Genomic DNA, 22,642 nt, shown 5'->3' on the forward strand with positions numbered 1-22,642 from the left:
ATCCTGTGTGCTTCTGTAGCATACACCAAGTTCTAGAAAAAGATGAATCCGGATTAGTACCCACAACTATTTATTGTGCCTGATTTGAGTCCTGTAATTCTGTCACCAGATCATAAAGCCCTTTTCCAGGGGAGATAAATATTGGACTTTCATTTTACAAGTGCAGCATTTCACTTCCATTTCTTATGCCTTTACTAAACCTGAGTGAGAGATTAACCTCTGTTAAGCACGTGTATTATTTTAGCTAATATCTTGCTTTATATTGCAAGATACTTGTCCTTGTTTACCTGCAAAGCGATTGTAATTTCTCCTTCCCAGCTCATTCTGCCCTCCCCATTCCCTGCTCTCCACTCGATCGTTTTCAGTTATGCCAGTCCCAGAAATACAAGTCCTTGCTAAGTCTTAATCGACTTGAGCTGCACTGTTGTTTCTCACCAAACAACCGAGGTCACCCTGTCAGGTCATGAAGAGCTATAGGGCAACGAGTCTGAAGGAGACAGCTTCCTTTGGGAAGCCTGATGTTACTGCCCTTGCTCCTCTGTCCTGGCCTGCTGCTGTTTTTTTTTTTTTTTCACTTCTGAGTTGATGGTTTCTGGAGCTAGCTGATGAGCAGTTTGGGTACTTGGGAATTTGGGAGTGGACAGATAGTTGGTGTGAGCAGCCTCCTTACCTGCCATGAACTGTGCTATCCTCTGCTGTCAAAGCTCTTGCTAAATTCTAGGTCTGTATTGCTGTTGCTTTCAGTAATCATCCTTCTGCCTGAGATAATGTGCTGTGGTGCTGAAGGATTAGTGATACAGGCTTCAAACTAAAATCTGGAGTGATACTTCTAACTAAAACAGACTTTACATTTTGTGCACGTAAGAGGCTCTGGATTTAGGTGGGGTCGTGCTGCCTCCAGCATCTGCGTGTGGCACCAGAAGTAGCCTGGCTTTTTAATGTGTCCTGAATCCTTAGTATTGAGTCAGTAGTTGGATTCTTCCAGTAACAGTGTGCATCTGATTAACTTCCTCATTGTAAGGGTAAAATTAATTTCCAAACTTCTGGAGTAACTGTTGATCTTTATCAGCCTGCCTGGCTCTTACATGGAGAGTATGCAGTTCTTTTCCATACAGCTGGCGAAGGATTAGATACGTGATGCTCTCCACACCAGGTTCCATAAGGTCACTAGATGTAAGGCATGTGAACCACCCTACAGTATCTTGGATACATTTTTTTTTTTCTCTGCATTTCTTGATATACAGAATTTCTGTTTCACTGTTCCCTGACTGGTGAGCACTGCAGGTTAGCCAGAGACTTGGCTTACCATTGGGAGCAAACCCCAGTTAGAATCCCATTCTGTGCATCTGCCCCCAGCCGTGTCATTACTTGGCAGCACAGAGGGTGTGAGGGGTTCCTGAGCAGAGAGCCTTCTTCAGGGCAGTGGAAGATGGGCTTCATCATAGTTCACCATCCTGTGTCTTTGTGCTTTCTTTTTGCTGCAGAATAGCAAACCTGAAAATCCAGCTGGCCAAGCTTGACAGCGAGGCCTGGCCTGGCGTGCTGGACTCTGAGCGGGATCGTCTGATATTAATTAATGAGAAGGAGGAGCTCTTGAAAGAAATGCGATTCATTAGCCCTAGAAAATGGACTCGAGGAGAGGTGGAGAGACTGGAATCGGAGAGAAGGCGCTTAGAGGAAGACCTTCAGGCTGCCAGAGACACTCAGAGCAAAGCTCTGACTGAGAGGTAAGGTACTGGCATAGGACAGAGCGTGCCATGCTGGACAAGAGGTAACTGGGAGGGACCAAGCAGCTGCATCTCTGAGGTGAATGTTGCCAGCAGGGTGCCCTCAGATTTCCCAGGAGACCATTTCTACTCACAAGGTGTCTGAAATGATCTCCCAAAAGAAACTGCCTGCGAGTCTGTCTTACCAAGTGGGGGGAGGCGGTTGTCCCTACAAACAGATCCTCTCTGAGAACGTAAGAAAGGCTCAGAATAGCCCAGTGGAGTGTTCGTGTACTATAATGTTTCTGTGTGCAGCCAGCTCCTTGCAGCAGCTTCTACAGTTGCTGTGCAGTCTGGAGCCTGGTAAATGTCAGCAGATGGAATTTTAAAGTCTTAAAATTGCTTGTTTGTTCTGAGCATCCTTGTATGTGATTCCTGTAGGAACTGGTATTTGGTAGGGCTGTGGGAGTTGCATGGAATATCCTGTGAATCTGAACCAGCTGAAAAAAAAATCCAACCATCCTCTCTAATTTTACTTGTGCTGAAGGGGGAGATCTCATGGGAACGTACTGTGAGGATGAATACTGCATTAGGCATTGCCTGCAAGCGCTTTGCAGTCTGGATGTATTAATGCGGGTGGCTACAGCAGCATGACTTTCAGCTGCAGTCATACAGAGTAGGTGTGTTGCACTTGCTCTACTTCCCCAATTTTCATTTCTTCTCCATGCTTGTGTCCAGCCTACACTAGTTTTCTGTATAATCTTTTCATGGTGTTACCATGCTGGGAGGGTTGTAGGCATCTCACATGTTTCAGATGCGAGACTTTTACCAGCCTGAACTATCTGTGGGTCGACAGCTGTTCCTGCTGTAAAATGAACGCTTCATTTGTGATTTGTAGCAATATGGTCCTGTTCTAGTGTGCCAAAGGACCAGGATGTTCCTGGTGAAGGATTTCTTGTCCAGAGGCCTGTATAATTAGAGACTGAGCACCCAAGTGCATATGTTTGTCTCAAACCAATTCAGGTGTGAAATAAAACTGAGATGTCGCTGAAGTCCGTAATTCACGTACAGCTATAATGGGATGGTTAATAACTAAATCATACAAACCTCAGTCATCCCTGAGCCTTACTGAAAGCAAATGAAAGCGTTTACACCTTTATTAGCATAGTCAGTATAAAAGCACAGAGTCAGTATAAAAGCACAGGTGGATAGCAAGCAAAATCTGCTCGACTTTTTTTGCAGCCCAATCTGAGAAACATTAGTTTCTGTAGTACCAGCTGTAATTGTTTTCTCCGTTACAAATGTTTGCAGGACTGAGTTCCACATTTTAAGAGTATTGGAAATTGGCAAACACTTACACACCTTGGCCAGGTTCTGTCCCATGTTCAGCTCTTCCTGACTTTCGTGGGATTTTGTAGAAATAATAGAACTTTTCTTTACACTATGTGCATTTAAAATAGTAAATGCTGTTTTGGTTTGTCTTTTTCCTCTATCTTCTCTTAGATTGAAGTTAAATAGCAAAAGAAATCAGCTAGTCCGAGAACTGGAAGAAACAACGCGGCTCGTTGTGATGTTGCACACCCTGCTGAAAAGGTACGTGACCTTTTGCCGAAATGGTAGGTGCTTGAACTGCAGGTGGTGTGACATCTCCCCCGAGAGGTGTGACAGGCCTGTCAGCTACGGCGTTGACTTAAGGCCCCTGAGGGGTCACTGGAAGGGGGACCTCCAGGACTGTGTGCCCCACTCAGCTCGGATGGGTGCTTTAAAATGGGGTAAATGACCTTGTGGTGGTGCCGCCCCTGTCTGACAACAGGAGGACTTTCTGCAGTCCCTTCTGGTTTGGATGTGTAAGGTTTAGGTGATTAAGGACAGCTGAGATTAATTTTTTTAACAAATCTTTGAATTACCCAAGTATTATGTTAATGTGAGTATGTTAGAGACAGATTAACACTCACACAGCAAGTGAAGTGAATCTCAGTAATGCAACTACATGTTCATGTACAAGTGTCATGATAATACCTCTCTAAATTGATTCCAAGTGTGTGGTCACTTGTAATGTAGACAATGTACTGAGATACCCCCGATTGTGTTGGGATCCATATGGTATATAGAAAGGTTTCTGCGGTTGTAATGTGGTCTGGTTGTTGAGGCTGTAGTTCTGGAAAAGCACAGCACTACTGTTTCCAGACAAACACATGACTGCCTGCAGTAAGGCCAAACCATCACTAGCTAAAACTGTGGGGTTTATCTTTTTGACTAGGAAGAGAGTGGGATTTTTGTTTGGTGTTTCCTATTGGTGTGTACTGAATTTACTCTGTTTGTAGCTTCTGCTCCACTTGGATTCTGTTTCATTTTGTGAAGATGACACTGAAAAGACTGGAAAGAAATCATAGTGCAAGACTGACGTGTACATAAGCCACCATGGAGACTAGCTATCTGTGATGCAGTGGAAATGCATCATATTTTCACTTCATCTAGCTCATTAGGGATCTTCTGAGGTGACCAAGAAGCATGTGAAACTAATTTCTTCCTAACTATGTGCACAGTGTTCTTGGCATGCTCCTTCATAAGAATAAGCATTTGTTATTAACCCTGTAATGCAAAATGTCTGGCATTGAGGTATGCACAAAATGAAGTTGAGCCCAGTTTGTTGATAGGAAAAAGATTAATTAAAACTGCCTTCCTTTTGATAAAGAAATACATTGAAAGGCTGTACATTTACTAGTCCTTGCCAGATCTGTATATACTGCCAAGATGCAAAAATGTTTATCATGTTTCAGTTGTTTCACCCAAAAGCTTTTTGAACAAGCATGATGCGGTGCACATCTGTCATACAAATGCAGAAGGTGTTTTCTGCCAAAAATTATACTAAATTCTGCATACTTGCCTTTTTGTAGGAGGTCATGGACATAACTACGTGAATACAGCTTCTAGCTTTTACCCTATAAATAATAAATAAAGGCTTATTAAGCTTGTTATTTTCTCACTGTTCTGCAGTGGGGCAGCTTAAGCCACTTAAATGGACACAGAAATTTTTCAATAGCTAATCTATATCTGAAGCAAGGGTTAAGGGTCTTTAAACAGTAACGAGCAAGGTATTTAATATCCAGAGCAGGAATGTTGGTTTAAATGGAATTTCTAGGGATGGTATAGGTGGTAGTCAGTGCTGGAGGATTTGTTGGGTCCTCTGCGCAGAAAACAGTGTGCTGAGTCTGTGCTTTGTCATCTGAACAAACTTCTACTCAGCACCTGCTTAAAATTAAGTTTGCTGTCAGTTCTGTTTTGAAACTGGATCTCTTGGGATAAATAATTTGCATGAACTGGTTTCACAGCCCAGCCCCAGCTCTTCCCTTTGCTCTCCTAGCCCTGGATTCCATCTAGCAGCCTTTCACTTAGGTAATTCCTGTCTGTTTTCTGGTAGCTGCTGGCTGGTGTGATCTCTGAGGGGCAGCTCCAGGCAGCTGTGGCACTGCATTTTGGCTGGGGGGGATTCAAGATTGAGGCAAATGAATGGAAGAAAATTTCCATATGGACATACAGTTGGTTGCAGGAGCTTCATCATCTTGCGTGGGCCTTGTTGGGTTTTGTGGTTTGCTCTGGAGATTGACAGGAACTACAGATATTTCTAGATAGATGTGGGAGGAGAATGTTGTCACTAATTTTAATTGATTTGAAACTATTCATTAGAGTTGCTTTAGCTAGACTAAGACTCTGATGAGGTTGATATGGTGAGTAGAAAAACATACGAACTGTGGTTCTGGATTGTTGTGGGACTAATGCGTATGGCCTGAGCTAACAAAGTGTAATGGTGACACGGCAGTGTTTCCCCAAGAAATCAGGAGATAGATGGTATAATGGTTTTCTGACTTGTTCCCTTCAGTCTCTCCACCAGCATGCTTTCCCTGTCCTCGAGCAGCAGCCCTGGTTCTCTTGCATCTAGCAGAGGATCTCTTGGCACCTCCAGCCAGGACTCATCCACCTCAGCCAGCTTCACTGATCTCTACTATGAGCACCTGGAGCATCTGGAGCACCTGGAGCAGTTGGAGCAGTTGGACTCGGACTATCAAAATAAGCTTGACTTGCTCTTAGAAGTAGCCACTGGATTTAGACCATCAGGCTGTATCACCACTATTCATGAAAATGAAGTAGCGAAAACTCACACAGCAGATGCCACTAGTCGCATACAGGCTCTGAGATCATTGTCTGGTACTCCAAAATCCATGACATCGCTGTCTCCAAGGTCATCTCTCTCTTCTCCATCTCCACCTTGCTCTCCACTGGTGATAGACCCACTCCTAACTGGTGATGCCTTTTCAAGCCATATGGATTTTGATGATACGGAGATAAGTACAAATCTCTCAGAACTCACCCTAAACACTGGGAGTGGCAGTAGACTGGAAGAGCCTAGAGCAGGAGATAAACATCTAGGTCAAGGTATGGAAACAAACCATTTGCACACACATGCATGGGTTTCTTTTTAATGTTGTTTACAAATCAATGAGAAGTGAGTGTTTCAAAAGCTGTCAGTTATCTGGGTATCTCTGTGTTGAAAAGCATATTCAAGTGTGTGTTCTACTTTGCTTGGGAGAAAGGGTTGGTATTTTAATTTGTACTCAGAATATAGTGGTGATCTGATGAGTCTTAGGGAAGGCGCTCTCTAGGTGTGGGTTTAGTGTACTTGTGTACCCAAATTGCAGGCATTTCATGTGTGGATATAAATGGTTGTGGTGGGATGCCGGCTGTAGTTGGCACTGGACTGTTCAGAATGTCACCTAGTGTTTTGGGTCTGAAATTGAGTCACATGCAATGCCATATAGACTGAAACTCTTTGGCCAAGCTTTTGAGGAAGAGTGGGAAAGGGGTTTAGTGTAATAGTTAACAAATGATAATAAAAATCCTTCCTTGCCACCTCAGCCTACACGATGTCTTGCTCCGGTTCCCAGTAAATCAGCAGCAATGAATTTATTAACTTCAGCTGAACAGACACGTCAAGGCTGTGCTTGAATTTCTGCTGGTTTGAGGGGGTTGGTCTCTTAGCAACAAAAACGTGTTTAGATTGTAAGCCTGATAGAATAAGACATTTAGAGATAACGGATGTTCCCCTACATATGTGTGGTTTATTGGTGGGTGGGAAGGGTTCATCCCTTCTCAGAGTGATGGCTGGGCTGAAGCAGGTGGGAAGCCTAAAACAGCATCAGGGCTGCTGCCCATCTGAAGTCCTTGTGGCCGGGCTTGGTTTAGTCCAGTGGAGAGGAGTGAAATGCCTGGGTTTGTAGCTGAAGTGAAGAAGAGCTTTAAAGGTGAGATCAACTCGCAAGCCATAGTCGTATGAACCAGCAGTGCAGTTTGTTTCTGGTTCTCACAGGATTATGATACAGCCTGTGTGAATGAAGGGAACTGACACTGTGTTACCACCACCTTCTGCGCTAGGAAGGCTGATACTACTTAAAATACAATAAAAGACATGCAGATCTTCCCCTTAGAGCTGCCATTTTCCTCCAAGCAAAAGCAGGAAACAGTAATTATTCTTATTAGAACTGGGTGCTGATTAGTTTTAACCTTTTTAGCTCTTCAAGATTTGTCAGGGCTGTTAAAGTGAAAGCTCAGGTGCTAAGCAGATTAAGTGATTATTGCTGTTAGCCAGTCAGCAGACAAAATAATCACCATAAGTAGTTTATTTCAGGGCAATAACGAGATGAGATTTTACTCGTCGGGCATTTTGCAGGGGGTTCAGCGTAACACCCACAACACGGTGGCTAGATCTGGGGTGGTCGGTGCTTGGCCTCGTGGGCAAAGCACGCTCACATGTTGCTGTAAGTAGAGCTGAATAGTATATATACAAGGGATTTGCTTTTTGTTCCTGTTAGGACAGAACCTCTGATACCTTTGAAGCTAAAATAAGGTTTCCTCTCTCACCTGAGGGATACCTGAGCGATGTAGGTGAAGCTAATAGCAAAACCTGGCGTCTGGCAGAGTCTCTTTCCCTGGGGAAATGGATGTGAGGACAGTGCATGGTGTGGCTCTTCATCAGGGCCTTGTGGCAGTGTGTCCGGGACAGCCTGCCGAAGGGAAATGGCAGGAGTGAAGAAGAAACTTGGATTCTTGATATGAATGGCAATACAAAGAGTTGAGTCATTTCTGAACTCCAACATAAGCTTTTTTCAAGGTCAAAGCACTTTAGAGACTTGACACTGAAATTCAAAGTGTTGTGTTAATTGGCTGGATGAAAGAGTTACGTGCTCTGCGTGTGGGTAGAACTGGCAGGGCTGAGTCCTTTGCAAAGGACAAGGTAAGGAAGAGGATGGCTGCCCGATGAGTCCTTTTCAGGGAACCCACCCACTGCTGGGTTTGTGCTGTACAGATACCCGCTTCATTGCTGGGCTTTGCACACCGAGGGGTGTTTGCACCCCTTGGCTGCACAGCGCTTGGGTGAAGCAGTTGAAAATGAAGCCTTCCTGGGTCGAAATGGCTCAGTGGCATTGGCAAGTGATGGAGAACAAGGGACTGAGCCTGCTGGAGCCATGCCCACGTGTTCTTGGAGGTGAGGAAGCCTCCTGCTGAGGGGTTCACAGAGTTTCTGGGAGAGGTGCATAAAGCTCAAGTTGGTCTGGAGAGCCCGACAGTGGGGAGGGAAGTATTGTCATATTAAAGCCATGGAATGAGGGGTACAACGCAGCTTGAGGAAATGAGACACACAGTTACGACCCTTCCTGCATATCTCTGTCATGGCCCAGAGCATGTGGAGTGTAGCCGGGGCCAGGCCCTTGCACACAGCAGTGGGGGGTGTGGGGTTGGATTGAATTGAGTGCCAGTGTTACATGAGTCTGTTTGTTTCAGTTAGTGACTGACACATCGTGTTACAGGTGCTAACTTGTATTCCTGTGGTTTGGCCTATGGGAAAAAGGTCTGGGCATTAGTTTTTGCCCAACAGTTCCATGGGAACACCAAGATGAAAAACACCATTCAGTGACATGGTCAAAAAATTAGTGAATAAATGGACCCAAATTGTCCATGTGCTCTGCATAGATTGGTGTTACCTGTAGCACCCCCTGCTGCTGACTGTAGAAGTCCTGACATTAGTCCATAGCTCTGTGCTGAGCGTGCACGCTTTTTGCACCAGTGTTTTCCAATCCTTTTTATAATTCTTCAAGTGGCTTTGAGACTGCAAAAAACCTGCCCCAGACTGCTTTGTAATGAAGAAAATATGGGATGGAAAGCACATACTGCTTTTGGGACATTCCTAAGGTTATGAGAATGAGGGGCCACTCCTGTGAGATGAAAACCCCTCGGAGAGGAGTCTGTTGCCACACTTCGGTGGTGGGGGCAGCTGTTCCCAGGGTGACAGCGTCGCACTTCCTCACCCTCAGAGCAGGTGTCCCAAAACCCTGCCAGACGGAGAGCCAGGATCTGTGCATGTCCCAGCCCTTGTTAGCCACCTTGGCAGGCAGTTCTCCAGCATCAGATGAAGCATGTCCCTGCAGAAATGCAATGGCTTGAGAGAAAGGGGCAGAATTTGCACAAGTTTCCAGGATGTATCTCCCTGTTCTGTAGCACAAGAAATCTAAGTGAGATAAAACCTCTATGCAGAACTCCTGGCTTCAACTTCCTCGGTTTTTATGCTCCTTTTCCCTGTATTCCTGCCTGTGCTTGCTACTATCAGTTTTATAATCTCTCTTTCTTTCCATGTTTAGCCAGATACCCAGGTCCTGGACCTACTTTCTGTCCTGTTACACTGACCTTTTGGGTTCCGGGGTGGGTGGGTGGGGTGGTGTTGCTGTTTCCCCTCCTTGAAGCTAAACCTTTGGTGTGAGCTCTGTGGATGGGATATAGCCCTCAGCATAATCCATACTTGGCCAAAGCTCTGTGGTAGCTGGGACCAGAAGGCCTACTGCCTGCTGAGAGGGACATGCACTAGAAGCTGGTTTATTGGTTCATATTTATAACTTCACTGGAGTTTACTAGTTGTGAGGCTTCTGCACGTTGCCCATCTCATCATGGGTACCTCTGTGCCCTTCAGGTGCTTTGAAAGCCTGTCACATTGCCTGTGAGGACCTGTGCCCATAGGGGTACCCAGAGCCAGGGGTAGCGAGCTGTAACATACTGGGCACAGCCAGTGCATGACCTCAGCCTCTGGTTATGCTGCTGCAGGACCAGGTATTAAGTGGACACTGACTGCAGCACAGCCCGCTCTGGCCTCTACCATGCAGGCCATTCCTCTGGTTGCCAGGGCTTTTTGTTCTCCAGTAACACATTCCTGAAGCACTAACTTGATGGTGGCTCTGGAGCACAGCCTGCCCTACCTCCAGCTTCTCTGTCTCCAGAAATGTGCTGTTGCTTCACACTTCTTGGGTGGGGGGAAATGCAGTTCAGGGGGAGGATGAGATAAAAGCTGCTCCTGATCCAGTTGGTTCCTTTTCATTAACACTTATTTTTGATTTTCCTCTGTGCTTTTCTGATAGGTATAAATGCAGCTGGAGGGACAGCACTGAAGGTGGCGTGTGTGTCAGCTGCGGTGTCTGATGAATCTGTTGCTGGAGATAGCGGGGTATATGAGGCATCTGTACAAAGGTAGTTATCAGATCTCTCTCTAGCAAGAAGCCAATGACTCAGCTTTGCCCGCAGGAGTCACCTGGAATAATGCTGGTTATGACCTTTTCTGTAACTTGGTGGCTCAATCTCAGATTTCTGAATGCCACTGAAAAAGCTCTGAGCGGGTTGAATTTGATTATCAGCAACCCGTGCTTCCCATAATAGCAGTAGCTGAAAGCAAGCTCGCGAAAGACTGACTGAACAGCTGGTGTGTGGGGAAGGTGCTGGTAAGCTGTAGCTGCTGCCTTGACGAGGGTAGCGAAGCCATCTGGCAAGTGTAAAGTCCCCTCCTGTCAGTGGGCCGTTCTGGTGTTGGTGACAGCCCTCGGTCAGCATGGGAGGACCTGGGTGTGTTTAAGGCAGACAGCACCTTGAACTGCCTCAGGGATGTGTACAGGCTGTGATGCAGTTCCTGAGCGCTGGGCTCCAGCATGCAATTGCCATGGGACTTCTGCCCTTTGGTGTGTGGTGCTCAGTCAGAGCTGGGCATCTCTGCTCCTGCTGGGCTTCTGAGCCTCCTTCGTGGCTGGCTGAAGCTCTCAGGTAGGTTCACAAAGTCAACTGGAAGGCACCAATCTTACTGGTGCCTGGGTTGGCTGTATCTCATGTGGCTTTTCTTAGTGTTTTATTGGTGTTGAGATGAATTATGGGATCATTTCTTGCAAGACACCACTGTAGAGGTGAAAAATCGCTCCTGGCATATCACCCTTGTTCATTCATTATCTTCATTAATTCTCTAGATTAAATGAGTAGATTTTTATGTTTACAGCACAGTTCATTTTGATAAGGATGTGCAGTGCCTCTGGAATGTAGGCATCATGTGCCAAGCCAGCCAGTTGGGTGTCTCTGGGCCGCTGTGGTCCCCCATCAGGATAAAGCACTCTGCAGAGAGGGGAGGAGGGATAACGTGTGAGGATTGCAGAAGGCATCCCATGTGTACTCACACCTCTAATGCTACTCGTGTTCTCTGGGTTGTTGACTCACTAACCTTTGCAATGACTACCAGTATTGCTTTGATGCCTGTAATAAACGGTGAGGGAGGGATGAGCAATACGCTTGTCCTCTGTGGCGGAAATGTAATAAACAGTAGAGTGCTAAAGAATGTGGGAAACACTTAGAACACTGATCCTGTTCTCGTGTGCCACAGCGTAGTCTCCAAGTCGGAAAATTAATGTAGCTGGGGGGACTTTTCAGTGCACAAAACATGGGAGGAGGAGAACGTTGGGAGGAAAGTGATGCAGCTGTTTCAAGGAGGGCCAGTCAGTGTACTCTGTTGCTTTTAATGTGCTTAGGGAAGTGTGATTTCTTAAAGAAACAAAGGAATGACTTAAATCTAATCAAACTTGAGAATTTTTGCTGTCGTGATGCAGGACAGGATTGCGCTGTTAAGTCTTATTTCTGTTGCTGGGCAGTCAAAGTCTTTACTAAAATCCAGTCAAGGGAACCCTGGAAAAATCCCCTCCAACTTATTTTTGCACAGTCTTTTGTGTGGCTTTTTTTGGCAGCAACAGGGAAAGGCATATGACTTTCTGCTGATAAGTGCTGTAATACATACTTCTAAGGATGACTGCACTCGCTTCTTAAATGGGCTTTGTTTTGGCTGCTAACTTTACAAAATCCATACACCCAATCCCTGAATGGAAGCAAAGAGATCTTGCATCACCTAAATGCTGTAGCACTTCAAGGAGAGGGGAATCAGGTCCCTAATTGTCTTGTCTGTCTTTCAGACCATGCATGTCAGAAGTGATGGTGTTTGACAGTGACGATGCAGAAGCAGTGGGGACAGCTAAAGTTCAAATTGCAACGAGGTGAGCGCTGTACATGTTTTACTGGATATGCCTTCAAATGGAAAGAATGATCTATGGGATTTAAAAGATAGCACTCTCTGGTTTCTTGTCCTGGTTATCTTCTCCTATTAGTAGTAACTAATGCCCTCTTTGTAATCTAATGGTCCTTGGCCCAGTTATTCTCCTTCATGCCAGTGGAAATCAGCCGGTGACAGTGTGGTGTGAGTTGGAACCAGCAACAGGAGCCCTGACAGCACTGTGCAGGAGAAAGCCTTTTGCTGGCTTGCAGTCTTGTTTAGTGTGCAGCTTGTGGGAAAGAGCTGCTCTGAGCAAAGGGCAATTGTAGTCACCTACCACAGCTGAATCCCACAAGTAGTGGGCATGGCACATGAAGGCAGGCACAGACACATCTTCCTTAAATGCTGTAGTGGAGGTTTATTTATGATTTGAGGTAAAATAAGTAGCACAAAGCCCTTTAGTGATGGCCACTGACAGTAAAGCAATGGTTATCCTTAACAGCCTCACTGTTGTATTTCTACCTGTAACATTTTGGTCACTATACAGGGCCTTTCGAAAATGTTTAGTTACAAACAATGTGTGTCCACTGAGCCTGAATTCCTAAGCTCTAGATGTTCTGTTAGCAAAGCTTCATGAAATACGAGATTGGGTTTGGTTTAAACTATAGGCAAACCATGGTCCTGTTAAGGTTTTGTCTTATTTGTAAATTTTTAAAGCTGTTTGTTTGTGTTAATGAGACAAGTGGACTACTCATGCATGAACTGGAGTCCATGGCAGACTTCTCTAATAAGAAATGGTTTTTTGTGTCTTTCCAATTCAGGTATGATGACAAAAATAAGCAGTTTGCAATACTGGTCATCCAGCTCAGTAATGTTGCAGCTCTGCTGTTACAACAAGATCAGAAAGTGTAAGTGCAAAAAACACGCTTGAAGTATTTCCATGAGATTCCCTAAGAACCAAATGGGTGCTGGATGCTGTTCTTTCCCTTTCTGAAATGAGTCAACACTTCATGTGCAGCAACGTTAGTAAAGTTATACCCCCCCCCCAAACTGAAATAAGACATGTGTTTCTTTCCACACAGAGCTCTGTGTTTCCACAAAGACTTGCCTGGAAGCAGCACTAGCCACAAGATTCTGAACTGTCAAAGTTCCCAGAGCAACTGCATTGGGTGGGCAGGGGGTGTTTGCTCTGCTACAGAGCTCACCCCTGGGCAGCTGCCTCAGTGTGTGTGGGGAAATGCACAGCTGCTGCTGGACTCGGTCTAGGCACAAGTTTGTTAAATTCAGCTGCGTGCTGAGTGAGCTGCCAAACACTGGCTTCCTTTTTGTGTAGCTGTTTCTATCTACAGAAGGGCATGTTAGCAGCGTGACAAGCTGCACAGATGTAAACAGCCATGTAAAACAATCCTGGCTGAAGTCTACAGCAACTCATGCCACGTGGTGTCTCTGATGTTGTGATGAGGTGTTCCTTTTTTCTCAGCTGACTGATATTCCAAAGAATAGGGTAGGACAGTATTGTCCACAGTGTTTAGGATGAATTTCCCTTACAGATTTGTGGAGCTCTTGCAGTGGAGGGAACTGCTGGGTAGTACTGATGGCAGGGCTTTTTCCCCCAGGAACATTCGCGTGGCTGTCCTGCCCTGCTCAGAAAGCACCAGCTGCTTGTTCCGCACGAGGCCGGTGGAAGCTTCAGACAATCTTGTGTACAACGAAGTGTTCTGGGTTTCTATCTCTTACCCGGCTCTACGCCAGAAGACTTTGAGAGTCGATGTTTGCACTGTAAATGAGTCTCACCTTGAAGAATGTTTGGTTAGTATTAATCTCTCTCTTACTGTCTTTTGGGTTTGTTTCCTCTTTGGAATTAGGCAATATTTTCATCTCAAGTATGGTGAATTCTCTGGAAGTTTTCCTGGTAATCCTTAGCTAGGTGATCTCTCTCAGGTTGTGTTCTTCACAATAACGATTTGGATCAGGAAAAAAAATTAGATAAAAGGTTTGTTACAGACCTGCTGATGACTTGGTCAGACTACAAGATATTTCCTGTCTCTTGTGGTTTAATGGGAAACTACCTATTTTTTCTTCCTTTTGGGAATACTGGTAGTGTAATCGAGAATGGACTTCTCACAGGAATTTGGAAGCCACTGTAGAATATCAAAGATCTCTAAAGGAATTTTTTCAAATTGTTATTAATTTACACTGTTAAAATCCATGTCAGTATAGGTTTTTGAGTCGTAGTATTGGTATAGCCAGCTGCTTCTTGTTAGAAGCCCTTTGTTGTTTAGTAGTAGGTGAACAAGTTAATTGTAATAGAACTGTTTCTGGAGTACTGTACTCCAGATCATTTTTGTGGAGCTGTGACATCAGCAACTGTTGAGCTACAGGAGAATTCTGTTATGTTTTGTCCTGCTTCTGTTCCACAGCATCTCCCTTGGCTGGAGTGGTACATGTTTTACTGTGCTTGTGCACTTCCTCATCCCCTTGCTTTCCAGCATGCTTTGGGTCGGGAAGGCATCTGTTTCCCAGATGGGTTTCTCTTTTGGCAGCGTGTCCAGCCCTGCAGTACCTGAGCTCTGGGTGGGAGGACACTGCCTTACAGGAGGTGCTCAGCGTGCAGCCTGCTGGACTGGGCTGGTGCAGTGGAGTTCATCCAAACATAGCTTCAATAAATTAAAAACCAGTTTTACTTTGGGTTTGAGTATGTTAGGGTGTGAACTAAATGCAAGTAAAAAATGACAAGCCAGGTGAAGAGGAATAGAATGTACAACAGGAAAGCCTCTCAGTTTGAGGCAGTGATTTTTGTCAGCCTTGCACATTTCTTGAAAGGGAGTCTTCATTTCCTGTTCCTTCTTCTGTGAAGCTCTGTCTGTAATTTATCCTGGCTGCAGTAGTGCTGTTCATACTTCTGGGTTCTTGTACACAAGAGCTGTAGTGAAGCACTTGCTAGTTGGATTGGAAGTCCTCGACAACGTTAAAATAATTAAACATAAAGTGCTGTTGAATTGGGGATAAACAGGGCAATTTTTCTTGTTGTCAAACTTGTCAAAGTCAAGTAGTCTTGGATTTTCGCTCTTGTTTCTTCTTACTGGTGTGGTAGTGGTTCATTTTTAGTATTGCACTAAAACTGTGGTTTTGCTCTCAATAGGGTGGAGCACAAATTAGCCTTGCTGAAATATGTAGATCCGGAGAGAAATCAATCCGTTGGTATAACCTCCTTAGTTATAAGTATCTGCAGAAGCAAAACAGGAAAAGCAAACAAGGAAACACTCGCTCTGAAGTACCCTGCACTGAAAAAACAGTAAGAACAACTGCTGAAATCAAACAGATCTTTTCTAAACAGTACTCGGGAGAGGGTTTATGTGGCTGAAGGACTGTTGTAACCGATGAGAAGTGAAGGCTGGTGTGTTTATATTTAGAAGGTGGAAATGTCGCTAAGTGCAGCAAAATAATTGACATGTCCATTGCAGATGTGCCCTTGTCCTGGGCTAAATACATACTGAAATCTGCACCTCACGAAGCTGGGGGATGTGGTCTGGTGTAAGTGATGTGTGAGCCCTTGCCTTTCTCCTCACTAGACAGTTCACCTTGCTGCAACAAACTTGCTGAACAAGTCAAGGCAGACTTAACCTTTGCACGTGCATGGCATGCAGTATGCTCATCCTATATCTGTACACGTGCATATGCTAGTGTAACCTGGGGAGGGAGGCCAGGTACGTGCACACAGGCTGTGCTGGGTACTGTGGGTGCAGCAGGTTGCTTGAACAATGCAGGAATAGAGACTGCAACTCTCTCCTGCCACTGGAGAAAAGCTGGCTGGGGCTGTTGTGACCAGAAAGGCTGGGCGCTGTGCAGTTTGTGTCGTATCTTCACAAGAAGCCTCTTGATCTCCTCTCAGGACTCTGTCTCAGCACTCTTGGAGCAGACAGCTGTTGAACTGGAAGCTGTGGAGAAGAAACTGGAGGAAAGCAGAAGCACTTTAATGAGCAGAGAGAGCTGGTAGGTAGAATCCCACGATCTTAGCTGAGAAAAAAGCGGGTGGCACAAAGCTGTGGTAGGCTTCTGTGTCTTTCTGTTTTGGTGAAAAATCCTGCTTCTGTTCTGCACATTGTGCTTGGGAAGTGAGAACAAGGCTGATAAATGTTGAAAATAGTCAATAGCACTATGTAATTTTGTTATTTGTACAGTGTTCTCTGGACATCCCTGAAAGCTCCACTGTACAAGGCTTTGCTTGAATATTGATTTTTGGCTGTTGTTTACATGGTTAAGATTCAGATTTTATTAATGAAGCCAAACATTTAAAGTATAAAGCAAGTCTGACCAGTGGATTGCTGGAGAAAGCAACTGTGAGCTCAGAGGAGCAGAAAAGCATGTTCAACAAAGCTTCGATGTTGTTCAGCATTGCTCTTTAAAAGACTAATGGCAACCTGAGAGCTCCCCTTGAGATGTTCTCACCTTAGGCTCAGACCACATGGCTGAGCCCTCAGCTTGCTGCTTGTGAAGCAAGATCAGTGTGAAGTTGTTGGCTGTAGTGGCTGCTGTCTGTTGCAGCTTTGGCCCGGGTTCAGTTACTCCTTTACAAGCCTGTGTGGGTGTTATCTTGGTGGCTGCAGGACCTGTCCTAGGGATGTGTTTCTGTCCAGCAGCTGACAGGAGGTAACTCCTGCTGCAAGACCAGAGCGTTGTGCACGATAGGCCAGTTCAGTAACAAAGCTGTTCTTAACAGGCAAGATGAAGAGGTTCCTGATCAGGAAGAACAGGACGAGATCAGTGAAAATGAAGCAGAGGAGGAGGAAGAATTCTGTGCTGGAAAATCGCCGTGGGAAACAGAAGAAAGTATGGATTCCCAGCTGCACATGGAGATAGCAGTGAAGGTAAGGTCAAGGGCCTTTTGAACAGAAAATGAGTTCAGCTTCCCATTGCTCATCTGACTGGGTTGTTGTTGAGCTGAGCAAAGCTAGAGCAAACTTGAAAGCTTACTGTTGGTGTTTAAATGTTTATCTATCTAAAATATTTTTAAATAACTCCATGACCATTGTTTCCCCCAGTTAACATAGCATTGTTTCATGCCGCCTTCTTGCTGCTCACAAAAACCATTCTCGTTAACATGACTGTGGCTTTGACCTTGTTCAGTTCTCAGTGTAGTTGCAGTCTGACAAAGGTGTGCTGTACCTGGGCACTCTCTGCATGTACATACAGCGATTTGGATCTTTGCTGCAGATGCACAAGTAAGAGAGGCTTTAAAATCGTACCTCTGCTCTGCACGTGATTGCTGGGTCATGCTGATGCACTGGATCAACAGGCAAAGCTGGCTGGAATCAATGGTAGTGTACAGCAATCGATGGATGCAGAGCCCTTAGGGAGTGATACAGTTAATGCAGCAGCTGCTGAGTTTAAAGAGTGAAGCATCAGGACACCCTGCATGAAAAGGGCTAAAGAATAGCTGGTTTTGAATGCGATGCCACTGGGTCTGAAAGCGGAGACCCATCACAGGTGGCTGTCAGACAGCCCTGGGTTTGTAGCATTGCTAAGGTGGCAAGCTGGCATTTACACTGCACTGTCTGTCTTTCAGGTGGATAAGGAGACAAACACAGAGAGCCTTGCACAGTCCTCTACTGTAGTTCGTCCAAAAGACAAAAGAGCAGCAAACCCCCCCCAAACTCAGTTTGTCAGAGGCAGCACCATCATCCGCTCGAAAACATTTTCACCAGGACCGCAGAGTCACTACGTGTGCCAGGTAAGGACATGGCAGTACTGAGGTTATAGATGCCCTATTTCACTAACGAATAGGTGACACCAGAGCCCTTTTAGGATGAATTTTTCAGAGTGACCCGATGTTGTTTTCTTCTCTCTCCCTATGACTTCAGAAGTTGCTCTGTCCTCACTTCCTAGACAGTATCTTCCCTTGGAATTAATAGAATTAAGCACACAAGTATAGAATATGTGCACGTGTACGTGTGGTACATGGGGCATGTTGAGATGCCCAAACTAAGCTGGAAGGGCTGCTCAAAGGCAGCGATGAATAAGTTATATATCAAACCTTTTCCGCTGCTTTAAGATTATTCTGTGCTAACTTGAACTGAGTTAGCTGTGTGCACCTGACTTCAGACAAGGTGAACATGAAATGGAAAGGTAAATACTGCAAAATGTCAGCAAAAAAAATCCCAAGAAAGCTTGAAAGTCTCCATTGTGCTTTGTCTGAAGGGAACTAACAGAACAGGCCACGTTCAGGGTCAGGATGTCATTTCCACTGCTTTGAAATGTTTGTTCACAATTATTTCCTGGATTGAGGGTCAGTCTAAACTATAAATAACTCATCTGCCAATACAATTTAAAAGATAAGCAGCCCTGTGTTTTATCACGTGTGACCTGTCCTGTGTGGGCATGGTCTTACCAGAGCTGAGCTGGGTTCAATGTGCGGGTTTCCTCTAATTCAGAAGCAGGTTTTTCCATAGAAACAAATCTTGTTCCATGTGAAGCAGTGGCCTGTGCTTGGGTGGTAGAGGTACTGTGTCCCAGCATGCAGATCCCATGAGCCTGCTCCCCACCCCGGCCCCAGCTTTGAGAAGGAACATGAGAAGGGAATTAAACCCTGCTTGAGCTGAGCTCCTTTTAGGGGTCTCAAGGCAATCACAAAAGAAGGCAGGCGGTATGCATGTAACATGACAACTCCTATGTTGGCAAACCCTGGGGAACAGCTTACAGGTAATCCTACCTCTTGCACTGCAGGTGACTGGAGAAAAGGGAGCAATCTCTGATAAAGAAGCCTCATGTTTTGCAGACACTTGGAAAGAGTAGGGGGTTTATATTATTTAGAGCTTATTTTGTCTAGGCTGTTCTGCCCAACCTAGGTACTTGCACAAGAGAAGGGCAGCGGGGTAGAGTCCCGCCTTATGCTGTAACTTGGTGCGTGTCTCTCCATGCAGCCTGTTCCCAAAAAGGGACAGAGTTCAAGGCTTGTGGCAGGATCTGGCTGTGCCAAATGAATTGCATTTTGTGCCCTCAGGTTATGGTGGCAGCTGTCCGCGGCAGCCTTGCGCAAAGCTTCATAGTTCTGCTTACATCACCGCTTACAGTCACTTGCAGAACCCTCTGATCTCACTGATAACGTGTGTGCACTGCTTGCATTTCTTTCATGAAAACTACCTGCCTTTTGTTTTCAGCTGAATCGCAGCGATAGCGACAGCTCCACGCTATCCAAAAAGCCCCCCTTCGTTCGGAACGCGATGGAGAGACGGAGCGTCAGAGTGAAACGGGTAAAAACATCTTCTCCCTCTAGCACAGACACTTCCAAAAAACAGAAAACTGGTTTAAAAGGAAGAGTTTGCAAACATGAGTCGGTTGCCACGTGCTTTCACCACCTTTTCTTTGTATGTGAGAAGTCTCTCAAGGCTGCTTTTCCTTGGGGCATCAGAGTATGACAGGAATGTTTAAATCCAAACTCATTCAGAACAATCAGTTTGGAAAGATGGTTCCTGGTACTTTCCATCTTGTCAGAGCAGAAGTAGCACAAGCAGTTTTGTTGTGAGGTGCTTCAGCACATCCAATAAATGGGGGGAGAGGGTGAGGAGAATGACATCTCAGATGCTCAGGTGACCCTGTTGTGGTGACTCTGTGGCACACAGTGAATCCCGTTGTGTGTTGTGGCAGCAATCACTGACATTCCCCAGGATACTGATGTTGAGTTCCTAAGGAGAGGGTTTTCTTGAGGCAGCTTGTGTTTGAAACTAGCAGGAGGCAACATGATCTGTAACTGGGAAAACCAAACGCTGGGGTGTTTTGCTGCATTGTGTGTTCATCTGAAGAGGAGACATTAAGCTTAGGAGCCAGGTGTGCAAGCAAGGCCTGTTTGCCTTGGAGAAGCTGCCAAGTAAGAAACTTAGTGGAACCACCAAAATCAAAAGGTTTATCTCAAGAAGTCAGTGGCTTGACTTGCTTGAGTTTGTGCTTTCTGTCTTGTGATGAATTTGAAAGCAGGATCAATAGAGACGCTTTGTGCGAAGAGAAGTGTTGGAAAAACAGGATTTGTGATGTGTTTGGCCCTTGCTGGGGAGCGGCTGGGACAGTTCTCACTGTGTTCATACCCCCTTCTTCTCCAGCCTTCCATCAAGTCCTTTGGTGCCGAGCGCCTGATCCGCACTTCGCTAGACCTCGAGCTGGACCTGCAGGCGTCGAAAACCTGGCACGATCGGCTGGTCCAGGAGATCTCGGTGCTGAGGGAGCTGAAGGAACAGTTGGAACAAGCTCAAAACCAGGGTGAAAAGGAGCTGCCACAGTGGGTGAAGGATGATGAGAGATACCGCCTGCTGCTGAGGCTAGTGGAAAAACAAGTGAGTTACACCCGCCTTTGGATTTCAGTCAGTCATGGTGTTTGAGACGTGATTGGAGAACCAGGTTTGTTTCCTGACTGTCCAGAGTCCTGCCTGGACAGGACTCATGTCTACCAGTTAGGGCTCCATCAAGCAAGCAATGGATAATGGGAGCTGCAGTCCTTGAGTGGCTGTTCTCAGGTGGGGTATTTCCAAACCACAGAGTCTGTGCCTCCCTTCCCACTGGCACGAGGGTGGGAAGACAGCAGTTATGTCCATTCCTATTTCTAATCGAAATAATGGTGGCATAAAACTTGTGCCTGGATGGCACTTGGCTTTAGGATAAGATTTTTACAGCTGTGAAGTGCTAAGTCAGATGGCGGCAGACTTTGGGCTTTAGGAGCTTCACAGTATCTGTCTTTCTGCTGTAAGGGTGGGCTGTTGGACAGGGGTGGAAAGGAGACAGAACTGATGACCAAGAATTTCAACAAACAGTTTATTAAACAAATCTATTTGATTTTTATGAAAGCTTTTAATTGCATTCTCTTTCATTGCATTATTATTCTTCTGGAGAGGGTTTAAATAAAAATGATCATCTTCCAAAGGAATGCATTTATGGATGAGGTATGTGAAGCCTCAGAAATGTCAGGATAAGCCTGAGTAGGTGATGAGTGAGGTGGGCAGCCTTCTGTTGTGGTTTTGTTGGTTTTTTAAAGTATGACTCTGCTCTGTGGCTCATGGTTTCCAGAGTCAGCAGCTTCCAACCCCTCAGACCTGCAGCTGAAAGACTGGAGGGGTTAGTTGGGATAAAATGATTCCTCCTGGGAACACAAACAAATCCTTTTCCACTGTTTGTTTAGGTGGAAAAAGCAGAACACAAGTGTGAGCTCAAGGCTGATAAGATGATGAGAGCTGCAGCCAAGGATGTCCACAGGCTGCGAGGGCAGAGTCGGAAGGAGCCCCTGGAAGTGCAGTCATTCAGGTAAGTGTGGGTCGCTGGTACAGGGAGGAGAAACTGGCTGCCACTGTGACTCTTCTGGAGATGACTGCAGTGCTGTTGGGGAGAGCTACTCTGAGCAGAAGTAACTTGCTCTGCTGAAACAACCTTCCATGTTTTTATAGCAAAGTGTCAGGCTTGAGACTCAGGGAAATGTGCTGCAGGTGATCTCAAAGCAGCCAGCAGCCCTCCAAGCCATTCCCCACCTGGCCATGAATTCACAACCCGTTTGTTTAATACAGAAGCAGCCCTTTGCTTCCCTTGGTAGCATGCCTGAAAAGCCAACCCCCCCTACCCTTTCTGAAGTGGCTTTTGGATGAGCTCAGCATTGTGAATTCAACAGCAAGGACGCCTCAGTTCTGATACGTCAATAGGAGGTGTAGGTTGTGAGAGGACGTGCTGCTGCTCCTTCTGGTGGGGTAAATTTTAATGAGGATGATGAACATTTCTGGCAAGGCTCCTATTGCATTAACAACTCACCATCTCCCCTTCCTTTAAGAGAGAAAATGGCATTTTTCACACGGCCCAGGATCAACATTCCAGCGCTCTCTGCGGATGATGTGTGAGCACCATGAAGTATTTACTTTCTGGACAGTTCTACAAATGCAATTTGGGTTTTGAAGTTTATTTATGTGGTATTATGAAGGTACCGAGGCATTTGTATATTAGAGCTTTTGTCAGTATGTGGATGTTTTTGAAGATTTTTAGGTTAAAAGTTCTATCAGCACAGAAACCAGCATTAAAGTGACAAGATTGTATAGTTTGTATATTTAGGAATGTATTTTTGGGAAATAGAATTTTAAATAAGAACAAACGCAGCGTAAGGTGCTGTTATTCTTAAATAACGCCGTTTAGACTTTTTGTACAGCTCTGTCTTTTAGAGGTTTTACTGCAATAAACTACCCTCGAAGGAACCTCACCCCTGCCCGCCGATGATGCTCGGCACCGGCCCCTCCGCCCAGTGACGTCTCCTGTACCCTGTGGGGAACGCGGGAAGCCCGTTCCGCCTCCCAAGTGCTGTGAACGAATTCGCTGTGAGCCGTGAAGCGTTTGTGTTGCCTGCCAGGCCCCCGCCCGGGCTGTGGGGTCCAGGGTCTGGCACGTGTGGTGTCTGTGCTGCAGCCCGTGTCCGCAGCGGGGCCGGGGAGGAACGCGGGGCGCCTGGTGAAACCCCGGCTGGGGGCGGAGGGCTGCAGGCTCCGAGTCCCAATAAAGTCACCTTTCCGGCCCGGCCCGCCGCCTC

The 22,642-nt window shown here is 45.7% G+C and overlaps 1 protein-coding gene across 2 annotated transcripts in view; it reads left to right on the top strand.

Annotated features, from left to right (window-relative positions):
- WWC1 (WW and C2 domain containing 1) overlaps positions 1 to 22,631 on the top strand; it is a gene marked incomplete at its 5' end in the record, with an annotated part of 69,701 nt that extends 47,070 nt beyond the window's left edge. The window contains 15 exons of one of the 2 annotated variants that reach the window (XM_084268545.1): positions 1,485 to 1,727; positions 3,210 to 3,299; positions 5,587 to 6,140; positions 10,166 to 10,274; positions 12,023 to 12,103; positions 12,921 to 13,007; positions 13,716 to 13,908; positions 15,242 to 15,394; positions 15,992 to 16,092; positions 16,799 to 16,967; positions 17,666 to 17,830; positions 19,257 to 19,349; positions 20,193 to 20,423; positions 21,263 to 21,384; positions 21,899 to 22,631. In XM_084268545.1, coding sequence (XP_084124671.1) covers positions 1,485 to 1,727; positions 3,210 to 3,299; positions 5,587 to 6,140; positions 10,166 to 10,274; positions 12,023 to 12,103; positions 12,921 to 13,007; positions 13,716 to 13,908; positions 15,242 to 15,394; positions 15,992 to 16,092; positions 16,799 to 16,967; positions 17,666 to 17,830; positions 19,257 to 19,349; positions 20,193 to 20,423; positions 21,263 to 21,384; positions 21,899 to 21,965 — 2,458 coding nt within the window. In that variant the 3' untranslated portion in view covers positions 21,966 to 22,631. The remainder of the gene's footprint in view (positions 1 to 1,484; positions 1,728 to 3,209; positions 3,300 to 5,586; positions 6,141 to 10,165; positions 10,275 to 12,022; positions 12,104 to 12,920; positions 13,008 to 13,715; positions 13,909 to 15,241; positions 15,395 to 15,991; positions 16,093 to 16,798; positions 16,968 to 17,665; positions 17,831 to 19,256; positions 19,350 to 20,192; positions 20,424 to 21,262; positions 21,385 to 21,898) is intronic. The other variant, XM_084268546.1, reaches the window with a different exon arrangement.
- Between the last annotated feature and the right edge of the window lie 11 nt (positions 22,632 to 22,642).

The sequence above is a fragment of the Gallinula chloropus genome (assembly GCF_964237585.1).
Source record: "Gallinula chloropus genome assembly, chromosome: 10".
Lineage (NCBI taxonomy): Eukaryota > Metazoa > Chordata > Aves > Gruiformes > Rallidae > Gallinula > Gallinula chloropus.